Here is an 18,501-nt window from a genome sequence, read left to right on the forward strand (position 1 = left end):
TAATTTATTGAAATGTTTTGTTAACATAACATTTTTTATCTATTTCAGATGAAAGAGAAGACGTGCAAAAGAAAACTTTCGCGAAATGGATCAATTCACAACTAGCCAAGGTGAGTGACGCAGTTTCTCCAACATACAACTAGTTTTATGTTTCATCTACTGAAATTTGTATAATACCAAAAATTTTGTTCGCGGCAAAGTTTTGGATTCATTAAAAATAAAAGTTAATTTAATAAAAAGTACAACAGTTTAGTTACACTTGTTGTCAGACAATCGGACAATAGATTTTCTTTTCGGTTTTTATATGGAATTTCAGGTAAATAAAAACTGAATATGAAGTGGCTATTGAATATAGCTGGTAAAATCTCACAGTGTTTTTATTTGACTTTAACTTGATCATTTAACGCCTCATAAATCTTATTTATCTGGGACACCCCGAAACGGAATGTTTAATAAGCAACAAATGAAAACAGATCTAGAAGTAATTAATGGAGTAGAGATAATCGTATCAGCTGAGAGTCGGAACGGCTCCGGTGAGTTATCGGCTAATTGAACTGCAACACGAAATGTTTACTGTTATCGCCTTTATTATAAACTGTTTTACATGCGTCTCAAATCCGTTCTGTTTCACTCGGTATGCGCCCGATTTGACAGCGAAACAGAAACATAACATAAACTCTATGTTCAAAATTCGTATTTATTAGTTCTGCGAGGTTTTTCTATGAAACCTTTAGAAGCGTCGCAATTGGTTATACTTGCTGCAATTACTTAATTGAATTAATACAAGTTTATTCCCAAGAACAAACATAAGAAAAATCTGTATGTACTTAATAATAATCATATGTAAATAATGGCGCATACAGAAGAATATAAAGGAGCGGCAAATTGTCTTGTCAATGATTGAGTTGCATTGATTTAAATATCCATCAATGACCAATGATATCTGATACTAATTCCAGCTGATTTATCTCCACGCTCGCAACGTATAACAGCATTTAGATCTCTACTGCGCCAGATTAAGGATCAAATTCCCCCGTTAATGACTGTTGCTTACGATGCTGTGACAGGCCATTGACCTTCGTTAATGAGAGGAGTATTTTAATTGGTGCTTAATAAGCTCTTTATCAAGTACAATGTTATGTAACTGATTAAAGATGAGTTTAAATTGTTTGAGCGTGTAGATTTTTTATGAATAAGTACGAGATTATTTTTTGTATTGGGGTCTAGTCTAGTAAATGGACCCTGTTAAAATCAACATTCGTTGGTATTGCAAATAATTTTTAGTTATCAAAATAATTAAACAAACAAATAATGAATAGTAATCAAAATTAGATTGAAGATGATATTGAATGCTCTTGTCTGTTGTATTCCAGCATGGCAAGCCGCTCGTCGAAGACCTGTTCCAGGACCTGCGGGATGGCGAGGTGCTGCTCTCCCTGCTCGAGATCCTCACCGACCAGCAGTTTGTAAGTTACTGTATAATTATTAATTACCTATTTCAGAATAGTATATTCTAATTGATGCTTCCGCATTATGGAACTACGAGATATTTTTCCAGATAAAAATGTACGTCCATCAATGGACATACATTGTCCATCTTAATATTACCTACAAATAAAATTCGTTATAGTTACTCGTATTTATGAATCCATCACTAAAAAGTATAAATTTTCAGTGCTAAATACTACATACGGTTGCATTTTGTTTTGTTTTCTTCAAGATTACCTAATGATGATTTCAATGATATTTAAATAAATAAAAAAAAATGTAAGCACGGTGGTACCTACATTGCAGAAACGCGAGCGCGGGCGCATGCGCGTGCACCACCTGAACAACGTGAACGCTGCGCTGCGTGCGCTGGCCGCGGCCGGCGTGCGGCTCGTCAACATCAGCAGCGGCGACATCGTCGACGGGAACCCCAAGCTGGTGCTAGGTGAGCTACCACTGTCATAACAGAATGGGGTTAGGGTGTAGAACATGCTTTCTGCAGAAAAAAATGAGTTCATGTGAAAAATGTTGAATTAGAGGCCCTTGTATTGAAATTAAAGTTTAGGTGAATTTGAATTTCTTTTAAAATAAATAATGAATGATTTCAGGTTTGGTGTGGAGCATAATTCTGCACTGGCAAGTACACTACCACCTCAAGGAGCTCATGTCGGAACTGCAGCAGACCAACCTCGAGAAGACGCTGCTCGCCTGGTGCCGAACGCACACACAGAAGTACGCGGGCGTGGACGTGACGAACTTCAGCAGCTCGTGGGCGGACGGGCTGGCGTTCAACGCGCTGCTGCACCGCTGGCGGCCGCAGCTGTTCGAGTGGGCGGCGCTGGCGGCGCGCCCGCCCGCGCAGCGCCTCGACCACGCCTTCCGCCTCGCGCACACGCACCTGCACATCGACCGCCTGCTCGACCCCGAGGGTCTGTGCTATTCATTACTATTTTTCATATAGCTTACAATAAAAAACAATATACATATATGTAATTCTTTTAGATCAAATTTTTTATGCCACTGACGTACAATTAACAACAATAATTCACGAACGCTTATTAAAAAATCGCCAAAAATATACAATTCAAAATATGATTAGTAAACATTTATATATTCATTAAAAGTAAAACTCTGTCCAATGTATATGTCGTGGTCATATCGTAGATTTGATCATTTCATGATATGAGTGGCCATTTCACGAAATGGTCGCATATCGTGAAATGGCCAACATAGTTTGATCAGATCGTTAAATCGTCAACGTTTCACGATTTGGTCATCCACATTTGGCCAGATCGTATAAAATATAAAGAGTCCATAAAATATTAAAAAAATTCAGAATATATTCTAAAAACTTGTTTAATGTCATTTAAGTTAGTGCCGCGGCTGCGGCCGGCGAATGCCAGAAGCGAATCGTTTTTGCAATAGAAAACAGTTAGGTTAGGTTAGGTTAGACTTTGATAAACAACGCACGAGCCGAGCGAGCAAAGCGAGCGTGCCGCGGCAGCGGCCGGCGAGTGCCTGAAGCGGATCGCTTTTATAAAAACAAACAATTATAATAATATAGTAGTAGTTTCTTAAATTATTTTATTTAAGTCGCATTTTTTCTTAAATACATATAAGATATCCACATTTTCCATAGTACTCGTACCTCTTCGTCGTAAATTCTTTGCTATGATTTTCTTCATAATATTGTTATTAAACGAATTATGAAGTTTTTAACTGCGAATAATTTAATTTTCGCCAGCGGCCGCCATCTTATCACATAAACACAGAGCTTGCAGCGCCTCTACCAACGATTAATGTAACTATTTTACGATATGATCAAATAATTTTGATCATTTCGTGAAAAAACCGTGCGTTAATTGGCCATATCGTGAAACGATTTCTTATCATTGATCTGCCCAAACCACATCATGATGTGGCCAAACTAAATTGGCCATTTCACGATATGCGACCATTTCGTGAAATGGCCACTCATATCATGAAATGATCAAATCTACGATATGACCACGACATATACGTAAACAGAGTTTTGCTTCGGACAATTTTTGTGCTCGTGCTTTTCGATTGTATGTCAAAATACACTACAGTTCTCCCAAACTAATAATGCGCATAGAAAAATTCGTCACTGTTCGGCAAATGTCATATTCCCCGAGCCTCCGAAGACGGTATCTATATAGAGTGGTTAAATGTATTTTCTTCATGCATAATTTATTAGTAACTATTAGGTATATATGATAAGTAACGAATTTTTTTTCGATAATAATTCAATGTAAGTTAATAGCGAGGATAAGCCACACGATTACGAATATATATTTGTTGTATTGATTTACTTGGAAAATTCTATACTTCGAACTATTAAAGTGTCTTACTGAAGCTGGCGTAATGATGGATGTATAGAAGGTTAAAATAACCAATGATTGAAAAAAATATTTTCAATCATTGGTTTACATTTAAATTGTAGTAATCTAATCATTATAAAATCTCAGTCCAAAGGATTTACAGAATCTGGGATTATCTCTATTTCTGATATCGTAGAATGATCAGAATTTTTACTATACTCTTATTAACTTTCACTTTCCCCACTGCTATCTGCTACCTGCGTAAATAATAATTTCATCGGAAAATTCAATTTTGAAACAAAACTAAGAAGGGTATGTAACAGCAGCTCTATATAATTCCATACAGAGATAATACGTGCGGTCACCACCAATATACAAAGACGACTGACGGATTTTTGAATTTTTTGACTGACAGGCTACCGTCACCTACCGCCTGAATTGTTCTCCATTGTATATGGCTCTTAATTGACTCCTATTTCTTTCGAACAAGGTGCAAGATGCAAGTGCATTGTTTAGGGCACTTACGATTCAATGATTCGGGGTGATTCGGGTGTTTCTGGAAATACGATAATTAGCTAAGATCTGCATGCGCATTATTAGTTTTGGAGTACAGTACATTCCTTTGTAATTTCTAATGAATATGTTGGATTATTCTTGTCGTTATTTTATAATGATAATTCGTATCAATGTAGCTAACTTGTGTATAAATTCATTTAATTTAATTTCATTTGAAAACATGGTCTTATGGAATATCGGTATAATTACAGACGTGAACACGCCGAACCCGGACAAGAAGTCGATAATGATGTACGTGATGTGCCTGTTCCAATCGCTGCCGCACGGCGAGGCAGGGGGTGAGGGGGCGGAGGGCGAGGCGGGCGAGGCGGGCGAGGGGGCGGAGGGCGAGGGGGCGGAGGGCGTGGCGTCGCGGCCGCTGTCGTGCGCCACCACGGGCTCGGCGGAGCTGGGCGCGTACGGCGGCGCGCTGGAGGAGGCGCTCACGGCGCTGCTGGACGGCGAGGAGCGCCTGGCCGCGCACCCGCTGCCCCAGCGCCACGACTACCCGCACCCGGGCGACCATCTCGCCGCGCTCAAGGAACACTTCCATACGCATGAGGTCATCATAATTTTTTCCTTTGAATTAACTTTGAATGTAATATATAATAGGGTAAAACCCTCAAATTTGCCACTCACAAAATAATACAATAAAAATTAAATCTAAATGGAAACAAATCGATAATGTTACCACTATAATAAGTTACTGTAAGATGTTATACGTTTTAAATATTGTAAATATTCTCCATTAAATTGTACTTTCCATTACAGAAATTTCTCCTAGAATTATCGGAGCAGCAGTGCCGCGTGGGCGCCGTGCTGGAAGAGGGCGCCCGGCTCATACGGGACGCCGCTCTTACCAAAGAGGAGGCCAACGAGGTCAGTTGTTTAGTTGTTAGTTATAATGTGTAATAATAACATATTCTTTATTTTTTAATAATATAAGGTTTGTAGAGAAGAACAACGCAAAACGTCGAATTGGCTTAAACAATATTTATTTATCATAATAGTTATTTAAATCAAAGCAGTACGTGCTTTGATTTTAGTTATGCGTATTTATTATGAAACAAAATTTTCTCCTACAACTTGAATGAAATGAAATAAATGAATTGTGTGCAGGTGCGGCTCCAGATGCGGCTGCTGAACGAGCGGTGGGAGGAGCTGCGCGTGGCGGCCATGAGGCGGCAGGCGGCCGGCCACAGCGAGCTCATGCGGGCGCAGCACGACCACCTGAACGCCTTCCGGTCAGTGCCGTTGACGATACATCGACCAAAAATAATAAATAAAAGTAACAAAGTTCAAAAACGGAAAAGTAAAAAATGAAAATAGATTTGATATTATTACGCTTATAAAGCTCAACCTTTATATCGACGTATGAAAAAAGCTCAACCTGTTTATCGACGTATGATAAAATCTCACTTGTATATCGACGCATAAAAAAAACCTCAACTTGTATATCGACGTATAAAAATAACTTAACCTGTATATTGAATTATGATAAAATCTCACCTGTAGAATGACGTATAAAAAAGCTCATCAATCAAACGAGCCTAAACTCGATAAAGTTGAGTCAATATATTACTGAGTTCCTATGGTCACCTTCCGATTCCATCATCAAATCAACTCTAGTCTCTATGTCATGATAATGTTTCAGCTCAATCGGTTACCGGGAAGTGAATCAAAGTTACTTGCTACATTTTAATTTTGTCATCGAGATCGGACAAAAATGCTCATAAAATAAAAACTAGCAGGCCGAATAAAATTTTTATGGGACCAATTCGACACCATTCCGCATCAAACCAAAAAAGAATCGCGAATCAATAAAAAAAAATATACCGGCCGAATAGATAACCTCCTCCTTTTTTAAATCGGTTAAAAAGAGCGTGTGTGCCCAGCACACGTGTCAGAAGTGACACTTCTTTGGCAAAATTCAAAGATATCAAAATCGTCACCTTCACTTCGTCACGTGACGGTATAGCCATGAAATTTTGCTCTGAACGCGCTTAATAAAGAAGTTTTACTTCAAAAAATTGGTCTGAATGTCTATACAGGGTGTCCCGTATCGCACATGTGGACATAAGCAAAAACAACTTGTACAATAAAGTTTGGTAGCCTGTATTTGTGTGTATAAGGAAGTGATGTAATGATGTGTGCGCACTGCGCAGGCAGTGGCTGACGGCGACGGAGGACCGCATGTCGCGCATGGAGGCGGCGCGCGAGCCGGCCGCGGAGGCGCTGCGCGGCGCGCAGGCGCTGCACGCCGACCTGCGCACGCAGCAGCCGCTCGTCGACGCGCTCGCAGACTGCGTCGTCGTCGTCGATGATGACCACGATGCGGGTGCGCACTTACTGACATGCGTATATATGTACACTTATAGTGGATTCATTAATTATAATTTACACTAAAGTAGTAGAAGTTGGCATGCTTTAAAAATAAAATAAAATAATATTTATTTGCTAAAAACATGGTACAGAGAGATGTCAAAAAATTGTAATCGTCCATCATGTTTCGCTAGTACAGAGTATGCAAATATTGTGTGAAATTAAATTAAATACAGGCCATGTTGAAATTAAATTCTATTACGATTAATTGAAATATTATTCCATATTTCCAGTCTTTTTAAATCTACACACATTTTGGTCAAAAAAATCTTTTTGGCTATAAAAACAATTTATGATCAGTTATTTCCTCAACTTATTTTAAAATACATTAAATGTTTGGTTACGTATACATTTGGGAATACGGCTAAATATTTATATGAACGTGATAAGTGCAGATTAACAAAATTAACAAAACAAATTTTATTCAACCTTCAATATATAATAACGTCAAACGACACTAATGTTATTTCCACATGTTGAATATAAAGCTTGTAATTGATATGAGGGGTACGTGTGTCAGGCGTGACGGAGATCGAGGACCAGCTGCGCGCGCTGGGCGAGCGCTGGTCGCACGCGTGCCAGTGGACGCTGGCGCGGCTGCAGCGCTTGCAGGCGCTGGCGGCGCTGCACGCGCACAGCCACTCCCTGCACAGCGCCGCCGACGAGCTCGAGCGGGAACTCAAGCAGGTGCTACTGGAACTGCGTTATTACTACAAAATATTCGCTAATAATTGCCTTTAAAAGGTCGTCAATAAATATCTGAGCGACGAGATATTTATTCAAATTAACATCGCTATCGCTAAACGCGCTGTGTGTAATTTAGGTATAGACAGACTAGCGTCCGATGTGTCTAGGTCCGATATGCACGACATGTGCGCATATTTTTTGTGCAGTTGTGCCATACTTAATAACGGACAGGGTTATTGATATTTTTTCTCTGTTCTTATTAATGGATCGATAAATTTTGACGTTTATAGTCAAATCTACTTAATAATAGACGTAGGCAGACTTTTGCTTCGGACAGTTCTTGAACGTGATTTTGAGTCCAATTGTATATTATACGTAAATGGTATTGTAATTTGTAATTCCTTCGGCAGATGGAAGCGAACCCGGTGAGCGAGATCGGGGCGGTGCTGGAGCGCATCGCGGCGCTGCAGCGCTGCAAGCACTCGATCGGCGTGCAGCGCGTGGCGCTGGGCGAGCACGTGCAGCGGCTGGAGGCGCTGCAGGCGTCGGACGGCCCGGCGGCGGACGGCGAGCTGGCCGAGCGCGCGGAGGCGCTGCACGACCGCCTCGACGCCACCGAGATGATCCTGCGCGTGCAGGTCGACCGGGTCGGTGTCGGCTTTTATTTAACTCATAAAAATATGAATTTTATATGAGCACTTTTATGTGTAAAAAATAGAAATAGGACATTCATTGTTTTGCCATCGTTCCAGATCAAAGAACTGGGTTTCGAGCTAGACATGAGCAGCACGGAGTCGTCCCCCACGCCGACGGCCGGCGACGCGCGCAGCGTGACCACCACGGTGACGGTCAGCCACAGCGCCGCACACAGCGCGAGCCACAGCAAGAAGCCGCGCCTCGACCGGCCCGGCGACTTCCAGCTCGGCTACTCCGTGTTCGAGACCTGGGCAGACGAAACCGAGCGGGTGCTAAAAGAGGTGAGCGTCATGCATGCGTGTCGAAGTTTCAACATTTTGAAGATTGTTTTATAATTTTCTCATAATAATAACAATCCGTATTGTGTGTGTGCAGTGCTCGGAGCAGCTGTCGCAGCGCGGCGGGGCGGAGGGCGGGGCGGCCCGTGCGGCCGTGCGCGGCGCCGTGCAGCGCGTGCAGAAGGAGAGCGAGGAGCAGCGCAGCGACTTCGCGCACGTCGAGGAGATACACGCGCGCCTCGCGCAGCAGCACGCGCTCAGAGGTACCGCGTTGTGTTCCACCACTCGACCCTACGATCCGCACTCACCGACTGCAACTCATAGATATTTTAACTGACATTATTATTAACAAAACAACAAAAACGAAATCAGGTTTCAATAAACGGTTTTTTCCAATTTCAGAGGAAGCCCAACGACACGCAGAGAGCATTGAAGTATTGAAACGACGGTGGGAGGGGATACAGCGCTCCCTCCTCGAGATACGGAACACGATGAACCTCCTCGAGGACAAGGAGAACTTCGATGAGAACCTCGCGGCGATACAGAGGGACATGGACGACATCCACGCGTGGAAGGACAAGATGTTGAAGGAGAAGCCCTCCAACAACCAACTGATTCACCTGCGGAACAAAATTCGACTCATGAAGCAGATCGAGATGAAACTCAAAGAACTGAACGCCCAATCGATCATTTTGCTGACGAAAGCGATACCGACGTGTCACAAGGACGACATCGAAGCTGATACGAAACGAATAAATAAAGCATTCGAAGAGCTGTTCACTCACCTCAGCGGCAAGGAGGTGGAGATCAAGCTGGCGATCAACAAGAAGCCGGTCGACAAACACGAGGACGAGTACAAAATGGTGCAGAAGAAGGTGCAAGATATGGAGAACCAAATCATCGCGGAACACGCGGTTATATCGTCTAAAGAGGATATGGAAAGAAAACTAGAAGAATTAAAGCGATTGAAGAAGGATTTCGAAGAAATACAATCGACATATGATAATGTCGTCAAAGACAGGAAACAGAATTACGAAAGAGGAAGCGTTGAGGAACTAAACTTCAGGAGTAGCGTCGAGAACTTGGTGACCAGGTTCACGGATTCGCAAGCGATCCTGGGACAGAAGATACAGAAGTTGGAGAAAGGTAGTTTATAATAATTTTCATGACTTCTTATTACATTTATATAAATAATTGCAAACTTGCGGAAAAATAAAGCTACTAACTTGCTGAATTAATTTTTATTGTACAAATGTAGCATTACAAATAGCGCAATTTTCAGGTAGTTTTCAGCTCTATAATCGTAATATTTCCTTAGGTATCGAGCTGCTAGACGCCCTGAGCTCAGAGACGCGCGAGGTGAGCACGTGGGTGCAGCGGGTGGGCGGGTTCGTGGCCGCGCGCGCTGACCTGCCGCTCGGGGACGTCGCCGCGCTCGAGGACCTGCTTATTGAGAGCAATGTGAGCGGATACAATATGTTTATAGTTCTGTCTTTATTCAATAATTTCTCCCAATATTTTAAGATTTGAATTTTTTTCGGTCTTTCTTTTTTAATTTGCAAATTTATTTGAGTCCGATTTTTTTGCAATACAAAATGAAAATTAACATAAACTGCGTTTGTTTATTCAAAATCATTTTATTTACACGAAATAATTTCGAATAACATATAATTTCATATTATGTTTTACAGAATTACGATGAAAGCAAATCAACTTACAAAGTGAAACTCGACAAAATAGAATCAATAAAGAATACGATACTGGAGGATTGCGACGAGACTTTATCGAAGCATCTCAAAGCCGAAACCAAAGAGTTGCAGAAACGTTTCAATGACGTCACCAACGCGTCGTTCAAGCTCAACGAGAACTTGCGGCGAAGCCTCGAACGGGTGGAAAATGTGATTCGACGTATAGATGAGATGGAGAAGTGGTTGGAAGAGATTGAGAATGAGATCCCGAAGGAGGAGGAGTGCGAGATCCGGGACAGCGGCGAGCTGTACCAGATGAAGACGCGCTTCCAGACGTTGAAAGATAAATGCGATGACAAGACTACGGAGTTTAGGAATTTGAACGAAGCCGGTAAGTTGAACTGTTTATTTATTTCTTAAGGTAGTTAGTTTATTATTTTTGATGTCATCAAGATTCATTTTTTGATGTATTTTTTATTGCAACGCAAGCAATGGAGCGGACGATTCACTTGATGGTAGGTGATAGTTTCCATCCATGATTATTTGCAGAATTGGGAACATCGTGAATGTATTGCCGGCGTTTGTAATTGGCTTCAGTGCCCTGATAAAAGTAGAATATAACATCATGTTGAGAAAGTGATTCACGTGGTAAATGCATTATTTATTTGTACAACAAACATGGATCACAGTATCGTTCTATATTGTGGTCCTTCGAGCCGGATCTGAATTCAACATTTATATTTTGCCTTGTATTTCCTGAAATATGTAATTTGGAATATATAATTCTGGTTACTGTTTCATTTGAAATAATAAAGTGTGTATAGATAATTATAGCGTGGCACTAAAGTGACGCGATATAAGATATGTGTCGTGTTGGCAGGGCACGACATCCTGGTGTCGGCGGAGGGCGCGTCGCAGCTGGCGCGGCGCCTCACGCAGCTCAGCGCGCACTGGACGCGCGTCACGCACTGCATCTACGAGCGATACAAGTACACAACCACACTTGTAGTATTTGCTTTTGTTCCTTTGTGGCTATAATGTTTATTATCGAGTTATTTTTGTTGTCGTTTCACTTGACAGCTAAAATTTGTTATAAATTGAAAGTTAATAATTTGGAATTGTCATTTTTGAGGCACTTTAAATTTGCTCCACTTTTGATGAAATTGTTTAAGAAAATTTTACTGTTTTTTTTATGCAACAGCATATTTACAGTGGTGGACGTTTAATTAGAAACAGTAACACAATGAAGTAGTCATCAAGTTTATTTAACATTTGTGTATTAACGTATTAGAGATTAAGCACTATTTCATATGTAATAGAACACCCGTTTATCTAGCTTTATAAGAAATTGCTTAATTTTAATCAAACGTTAGCTTAAATTAATAAAATTAAACAACTTTAAGTGCAGTCTGATTTCCGAGTATTTTCAGTCTGGACAACAAATTAGAAACAGCATGTTTCGAGTGTTCCAAAGTCAAAACCTGTTGCAATGCCGCCAATATTTTTTTCTTATACAAATATTTGCACCGTTTTTTAAACATTCTATTTAAAAGTTTCTGAAAATTAATTAACTTTGCAGCAAAAATGGATAAAAGTAAGATTTGTGACCCATCAACAAGAAAAATAATTTTATGTTTACATTTTGACAAAAACTGGAGTTACACGAAAATTGCAAATAATTTAGAGTGTTTGATAAAAAGATATTCAATGCTATAGTTTATTTCAAAGAGCATGGTACTTCTGATTAAGTGCCTAGAAAAGCTCGACCATGAAAAACTACTGCTCGCGAGGATAGGCAAATTATTCTTCTTGCAAAGATGGATCCATTTAAGGGTTCCAATTCTATTAGGAAATATGTTTTTGCAAACGTGTGACAATCTCATACAATCTAAGCCACGACGTTGTAAAGCCGTTGTTGTCTATAAAGATTATATTGTTATAAAAATAACCCCATACTATAATGTTTCCTCCGCCATGCTTAGCTGTTGATTTATTATCTAAGGTATGGTTAACTGGACGACGCGCGAATCCTTTGCCATCAGAATTGATTAAATTAATTTGTTTCGTCCCAAAATAAAACTTTATCACTGGCGGACTGTCCACAAGCAATATTTCTTAGTAAATGCAAATCGTCGTTCCCTGTACTGCCTAATAAGAAGCTGTACTTTCCTGGCGTCTCACAAACAATTTTACCTCGACTTACCACCTGCAAATCGATCTCATCGACACATGGCGTGGTTCATCTTCGGAAAAAAACTAATTTTATAACAGAATTTGAGCTTTTAAATAGATCCATCTTTGCCAAAAGAATCATTTGCCTATCCTCGTGAGCAGTGATTTTTCATGGTCGAGCTTTTCTAGGCACTTGATCAGAAATACCATGCTTTTTTAAATAGACTATAACATTGAATATCTTTTTATTGAACACTTTAAATGATTTGCAATTTTCCTGTAACTCCAGCTTTTGTCAAAATGTAAACTTAAGAGTATTTTTCTTGTTGATGGGTCACAAATCTTACTTTTACTCATTTTTATTGCAATATAATTAATTTTCAGAAACTTTTAAATAGAATGTTTAAAAAACGGTGCAAATATTTGTATAAGAAAAAAATATTGGCGGCATTGCAACAGGTTTTGACTTTGGAACACTCGAACCATGCTGTTTCTAATTTGTTGTCCAGACTGAATATACTCGGAAATTAGACTTCACTTAAAGTTGTTTAATTTTATTAATTTAAGCTAACGTTTGATTAAAATTAAGCAATTTCTTATAAAGCTAGATAAACGGGTGTTCTATTACATATGAAATAGTGCTTAATCTCTTATACGTTATCATACACAAATGTCAAATGAATTTGATGACTACTTCATTGTGTTACGTGTTTCTAATTAAACGTCCACCACTGTATATATTTTCGGTCCTTCGAGCCGCTCTACTTTCGATACCGGTATGTGAGTTGTGTCTATGTGCGTAAGGGTGCTGGCGGAGGCGTGGCACGAGTCGGGCGAGCTGCGCGCGTGGCTGGCGCAGCACACGGCGTGGCTGGACGGGCTGGCGCGGCGCCTGCGCGGCTCGCCCGCGCGCGCCGACGCCGAGGAGATCTCCGACGAGCTGTACGACCTGGAGAACTACCTCGCCAACCGCAGCACGGAGCGCGAGGCGCGCATCGACAGCATCGGCCGCGCGCTCATCGACGCGCACATCATGCCGGCCTGGATCCGCGCCGAGCTGGACCGCATCGCGCAGCGCGGCTCCGCGCTCGCCGACCAGGTGCACACACACACACACACACATGCCGGCCTGGATCCGCGCCGAGCTGGACCGCATCGCGCAGCGCGGCTCCGCGCTCGCCGACCAGGTACACACACACACACACACACATGCCGGCCTGGATCCGCGCCGAGCTGGACCGCATCGCGCAGCGCGGCTCCGCGCTCGCCGACCAGGTACACACACACACACACACACACATGCCGGCCTGGATCCGCGCCGAGCTGGACCGCATCGCGCAGCGCGGCTCCGCGCTCGCCGACCAGGTACACACACACACACACACACATGCCGGCCTGGATCCGCGCCGAGCTGGACCGCATCGCGCAGCGCGGCTCCGCGCTCGCCGACCAGGTACACACACACACACACACACATGCCGGCCTGGATCCGCGCCGAGCTGGACCGCATCGCGCAGCGCGGCTCCGCGCTCGCCGACCAGGTGGGGTCTAAACAACGTGCAAAAACACTATAACACGCAAACACACGCCATGGCAAGCATCAACACCCTATAAAACGTCACACCACGCTATAACACGCAACAACATGCCATAACACGCTTCAACATGGTATGGCAAGCAACAAAACCCTATAAGACGCAAAAATATGCAACAACACGCTATAACACGCAACAACACGCTATAACAAGTACCAACATGCTATGAAATGCTGTAACACGTAAAAATACACAATTGCAAGCAACAAAACGCTGTAACACATAAAAACACACTATGGCAAGTAACAACACGCTATAACACGCAATAACACGCTTCAACACGCTATGGCAAGGAACAAGACCATATAAGACGCAAAAATACGCAACAACACGGTTCTCCACGCAACAACATGCTATAAGAAGACACTATAAGACGCAAAAATACGTAACAACACGCTTCAACGCGCTATAACAGGACACTATAAGACGCAAAAATACGTAACAACACGCTTCAACACGATTGAACACGCAACAACACGGTATAACACGCACCAACATGCTATAACACGCAACAACACGCTATAACAAGCACCAACACGCTATAACACGCAAAAACACGCTTCAACACGCTATAACATGTAAAAACACGCTATGGCTAGCAACGAGACTCTATGCGACGCAAAAATACGCAACGACACGCTATGGTAAGCAACAACACGCCATAACACGCAATAACAGGCAACATTACACACCTTCACTACTATAATGAAAACGACACAGAACCGTCATACTTATTGTTATTTACAATAACCATAAAAATATATCAAACAGGCTGCAGCTCGCACGCGGGAGCTGGAGGCCGCGGCGCAGGAGGCGGCCAAGAGTGAGCTGTCGCTCGACAACCTGCACCAGTGGCTGCTGCGCCTGCGCACACAGCCGCCCGCACAGGATCAAGTATGGATCATTACAGTTTAAATTGTATTTTTTTTGTCATGAGTATTTTACTCATAATCCGCTTTAAAATTGTACCTAATTTGGCTTTTTGGTTGTAAAAGGGAATTATTTATAATATGACGTGTAACTATTGTATATGGTTGTTGTGTTGCGCAGGTGGAGGCGGAGTTCTCGGCGGCGCGCGAGCTGGTGCGCGAGGTGCAGGCGCAGGTGGCCGCCTACCGCAGCGCGGGCAAGCCGCACGCCGCCGACCGTCTGCAGGACCAGCTGTTGCTCGCGCAGGTATGTGTTCAAATTTGTTAATTTTTCATTTATGGTAGATTAATATAGTGTAATAAGTTTTGTTTTCTATAAACCTTATATAATTTTGCTCATTCACCTTTTTTAAATATTTCTCCTTACTCTATATGGAAGCGGTTACTGTCTAGTAGTAAGGCGGCCATTTGTACATGTTTTTTTTTCCTTTTCTGTTTGTTCGGTGCAATGACCACCGAACATCCAGAAAAGAAACTTTCTGAATTTTTGCATCTACTATATGTGTAAAAAGGTGTTGATAAGTTGCAGTTTGATTCATAATAATTTGTTGTAGTCGAAAAAAATTCCACATAAATATTGTATTGTGCAGAGCAAGTTGGAGGAAGCGGAGCGGCAGTACCTACAAACGGGCAGTGAAGCGGGCGCGGGCGGGCTGGCGGCGCGGCTGCGGCGCGCGGACGAGGCGCTGGCGGGCGTGCAGCGCGACGCGCACGAGCTGCAGCTGCGCGCCGCCGACCCCGACACCGTGCGCGCGCTGCTGCGCCGCTGTCTGGTGCGCACCCGCACACCCGCACACACGCATCCCGCCATACACTACCCACGCACATACTTCTCGTAAACACTGCACACACTTAAATTGAAATTTGAAAGTATAACTGTCTAAAAAAGTAACTACGTTAAGAACAACCGACTTCAAAAACGGAAAAGCAAAAAATAAAAAAGATTTGATCTTATTAATTACTACATATTATATAATATAAAGTTGAGTCAATATATTACTGAGTTCCTATGGCCACCTTCCGATTCGATCATCAAATTAGCTCTATGTCATGATAATGTTTCATCGCTATCCAATTTACTTACGTATACAAAATATCAGCTCAATCGGTTTCCGGGAAGTGAATCAAAGTTACTTGCTACAATTCCATTAAGTCATCGAGATTAGACAAAAATGCTCAAAAAATAAAAACTAGCAGGCCTATCCGAATATAATTTTATGGGACCAATTCCATTCCGCATCAAACAAAAAAAGAATCACGTAAATCGGTTCAGAAACCTACCGGCCGAATTGATAACCTCCTCCTTTTTTTTGTAGTCGGTTAAAAATATACATATACCGGCCGAATTGATAACCAACTTCTTTTTTGAATTCAATAATAAATTCAACCTGTTTAATGACGTATAAAAAAAACCCATCCTGTATATCGACGTATGAAAAAAATCAACCTGTATATCGACAAATAAAAAAAAGCTCAACCTGTTTATCGACGTATAACAAAAGCTCAACCTGTATATCGACGTATAAAAAAAGCTCGACCTGTATATCGACGTATAAAAAAAACTCAACCTGTATATCGACGTATGAAAAAATCAACCTGTATATCGGCATATAAAAAAAGCTCAACCTGTATATCGACGTTTAAAAAAAACTCAACCGGTATATCGACGTATAAAAAAATGCTTAACCTGTATATCGACGTATGAAAAAAAAACTCACCTGTATATCGACGTATAAAAAACACTCAGCCTGTATATCAACGTATGAAAAAAATCAACCTGTATATCGACAAATAAAAAAAAGCTCAACTTGTATATCGACGTATAAAAAAAGCTCAACAAGTATATCGGCTTATGAAAAAAACCTGAACCTGTATACCAACGCATAAAAAACAACCTCAACCTGTATATCGACGTATAAAAAAACTCAACCTGTATATCGACGTATGAAAAAAATCAACCTGTATATCGACGTATAAAAAAAGCTCAACCTCTATATCGATGTATAAAAAAAATGCTTAACCTGTATATCGACGTATGAAAAAAAACTCACCTGTTTATCGACGTATGAAAAAAGCTCAACCTGTATATCGACGTAGAAAGTAGAGTCAATATATTACTGAATTCCTATGGACACCTTCCGATTCCATCATCGAATCAGCTCTATGTCATGATAATGTTTCATCGCTATCCAATTTACAAACGTATACACAATTTTAGCTCAATCGGTTACCGGGAAGTGTATCAAAGTTACAATTTTAAATTGAAATGTAGAGATTGATTGAGATACTCTCAATTTCAGCAGAAATATTTATAACCGATCACAACTTTTAAGAATCCACATAATTAAATTTTTATCGAAACATGATTATACTCGATGTGTCTCGCTTTCAAATACACAACACAAACTATAAAATATCATGCGTAACAACACGATCAACAAAAATGTTACAATTACATAATATGACCTTATTCCCAAAAAACGGAAATTCTTTTTGAGGATGCTTTAAATGAAAAATAAACGTATGCTTTTTTTTGCTAAAAAAAAAAAAACTATTCCTATAAAACTGTCTCGGCAAAGAATTTCACGTGACAGTTGATAAGGTATTGATTCAGCGGTAGGCATATTGCAATTACGGCTTAACGTAAGAAGATAAACCGATTTGCAAGTCGCGTGTTTTGATGTCCAGTCGCCAGCCACTCGCGGTAGTGTCGCCTCAGCACATGACGATTACGGTTTTGTAACAAACACGTAAGAAAATTGATAAATATCTAAACATGTGGTATACATGATAGTGTTGTGTTTATGAGAGAAGTTAAGGCGATACTGCGGATGGGTTCCCGTCGTGTGAAGTAGAAGGTGAGGCGGGACTTAATCCCTTAATCCCTTGATCCGCTATGCGATTGTGTGAATGTTTCTGGTTACAGGATTATACACCCCTAGTGTTACGGGGAAGCATTGTTTAACTATGTAAATATGTGTTAAACGCACGTTTAGTGTGAAATGTACTGAAAAATTAATCAGTTGAAGTTAAAATGACTTTACAAATTTTGTGTGCGTGCGTCGCCTCCTCGCGTGGAGGCGGCACTTACCTATACGCGATATACCACTATAAGAAATCGATATAATAAAGACCATAAAATAACCACATTAATGATATAATTGCTTGTTCTAAACTAAAACTTGGCAAAGTTGACAATTTTCGTTACTCAGATGTCCATTTTCTTTTTAGCAGAAGGATTGGTTAAGTTGAAAGAACGTTTAAAAATATTCGTACAAATCGCACTTTTCGGCAACGAATTTTTAATCGTATGCTATTTGTATAATGTTAAAAAAAATCTGACATACCAGATATATTACAAACCCAAAATATAGTCTCAATGTCACGTTGAGATGATTCGTAAGTATATAATATTAACTGTAGCGCAATAATCTTGCGACTACACGTGAGCAATTTGACACAATGAGGGAAACATCGTGTTCAGCGAGTTGTAACGTTCAATTTCGTACAGACAATAGGTAGGTAATGGATGAATTAGACTATCGATTGTCAGTCACTATGTTACATTCAACTATAATAAAACCGAATCTGCGTATGATTTATAAAAATAAACTAAATGCATTATTTTCGATGAGTTATCATTGTAAGTTACTGGTCGGCGGTAGATTTGCACCTTTAAACTTCACTCT

At 41.0% G+C, this 18,501-nt stretch overlaps 1 protein-coding gene across 1 annotated transcript in view; it reads left to right on the forward strand.

Moving 5' to 3' along the window:
• Positions 1 to 18,501, forward strand: part of LOC123701007 (dystrophin, isoforms A/C/F/G/H-like) — a 65,095-nt gene that overhangs the window by 28,059 nt on the left and 18,535 nt on the right. The window contains exons 3-22 of the mRNA XM_045648413.1: positions 49 to 110; positions 1,374 to 1,466; positions 1,795 to 1,933; positions 2,097 to 2,417; positions 4,598 to 4,947; positions 5,157 to 5,264; positions 5,505 to 5,629; positions 6,551 to 6,723; positions 7,288 to 7,454; positions 7,865 to 8,101; positions 8,207 to 8,431; positions 8,526 to 8,691; positions 8,831 to 9,574; positions 9,747 to 9,889; positions 10,120 to 10,507; positions 10,997 to 11,105; positions 13,093 to 13,387; positions 14,655 to 14,777; positions 14,934 to 15,059; positions 15,403 to 15,585. Coding sequence (XP_045504369.1) covers positions 49 to 110; positions 1,374 to 1,466; positions 1,795 to 1,933; positions 2,097 to 2,417; positions 4,598 to 4,947; positions 5,157 to 5,264; positions 5,505 to 5,629; positions 6,551 to 6,723; positions 7,288 to 7,454; positions 7,865 to 8,101; positions 8,207 to 8,431; positions 8,526 to 8,691; positions 8,831 to 9,574; positions 9,747 to 9,889; positions 10,120 to 10,507; positions 10,997 to 11,105; positions 13,093 to 13,387; positions 14,655 to 14,777; positions 14,934 to 15,059; positions 15,403 to 15,585 — 4,277 coding nt within the window. The remainder of the gene's footprint in view (positions 1 to 48; positions 111 to 1,373; positions 1,467 to 1,794; positions 1,934 to 2,096; positions 2,418 to 4,597; positions 4,948 to 5,156; positions 5,265 to 5,504; positions 5,630 to 6,550; positions 6,724 to 7,287; positions 7,455 to 7,864; positions 8,102 to 8,206; positions 8,432 to 8,525; positions 8,692 to 8,830; positions 9,575 to 9,746; positions 9,890 to 10,119; positions 10,508 to 10,996; positions 11,106 to 13,092; positions 13,388 to 14,654; positions 14,778 to 14,933; positions 15,060 to 15,402; positions 15,586 to 18,501) is intronic.

This window comes from Colias croceus, chromosome 20 (assembly GCF_905220415.1).
Source record: "Colias croceus chromosome 20, ilColCroc2.1".
Lineage (NCBI taxonomy): Eukaryota > Metazoa > Arthropoda > Insecta > Lepidoptera > Pieridae > Colias > Colias croceus.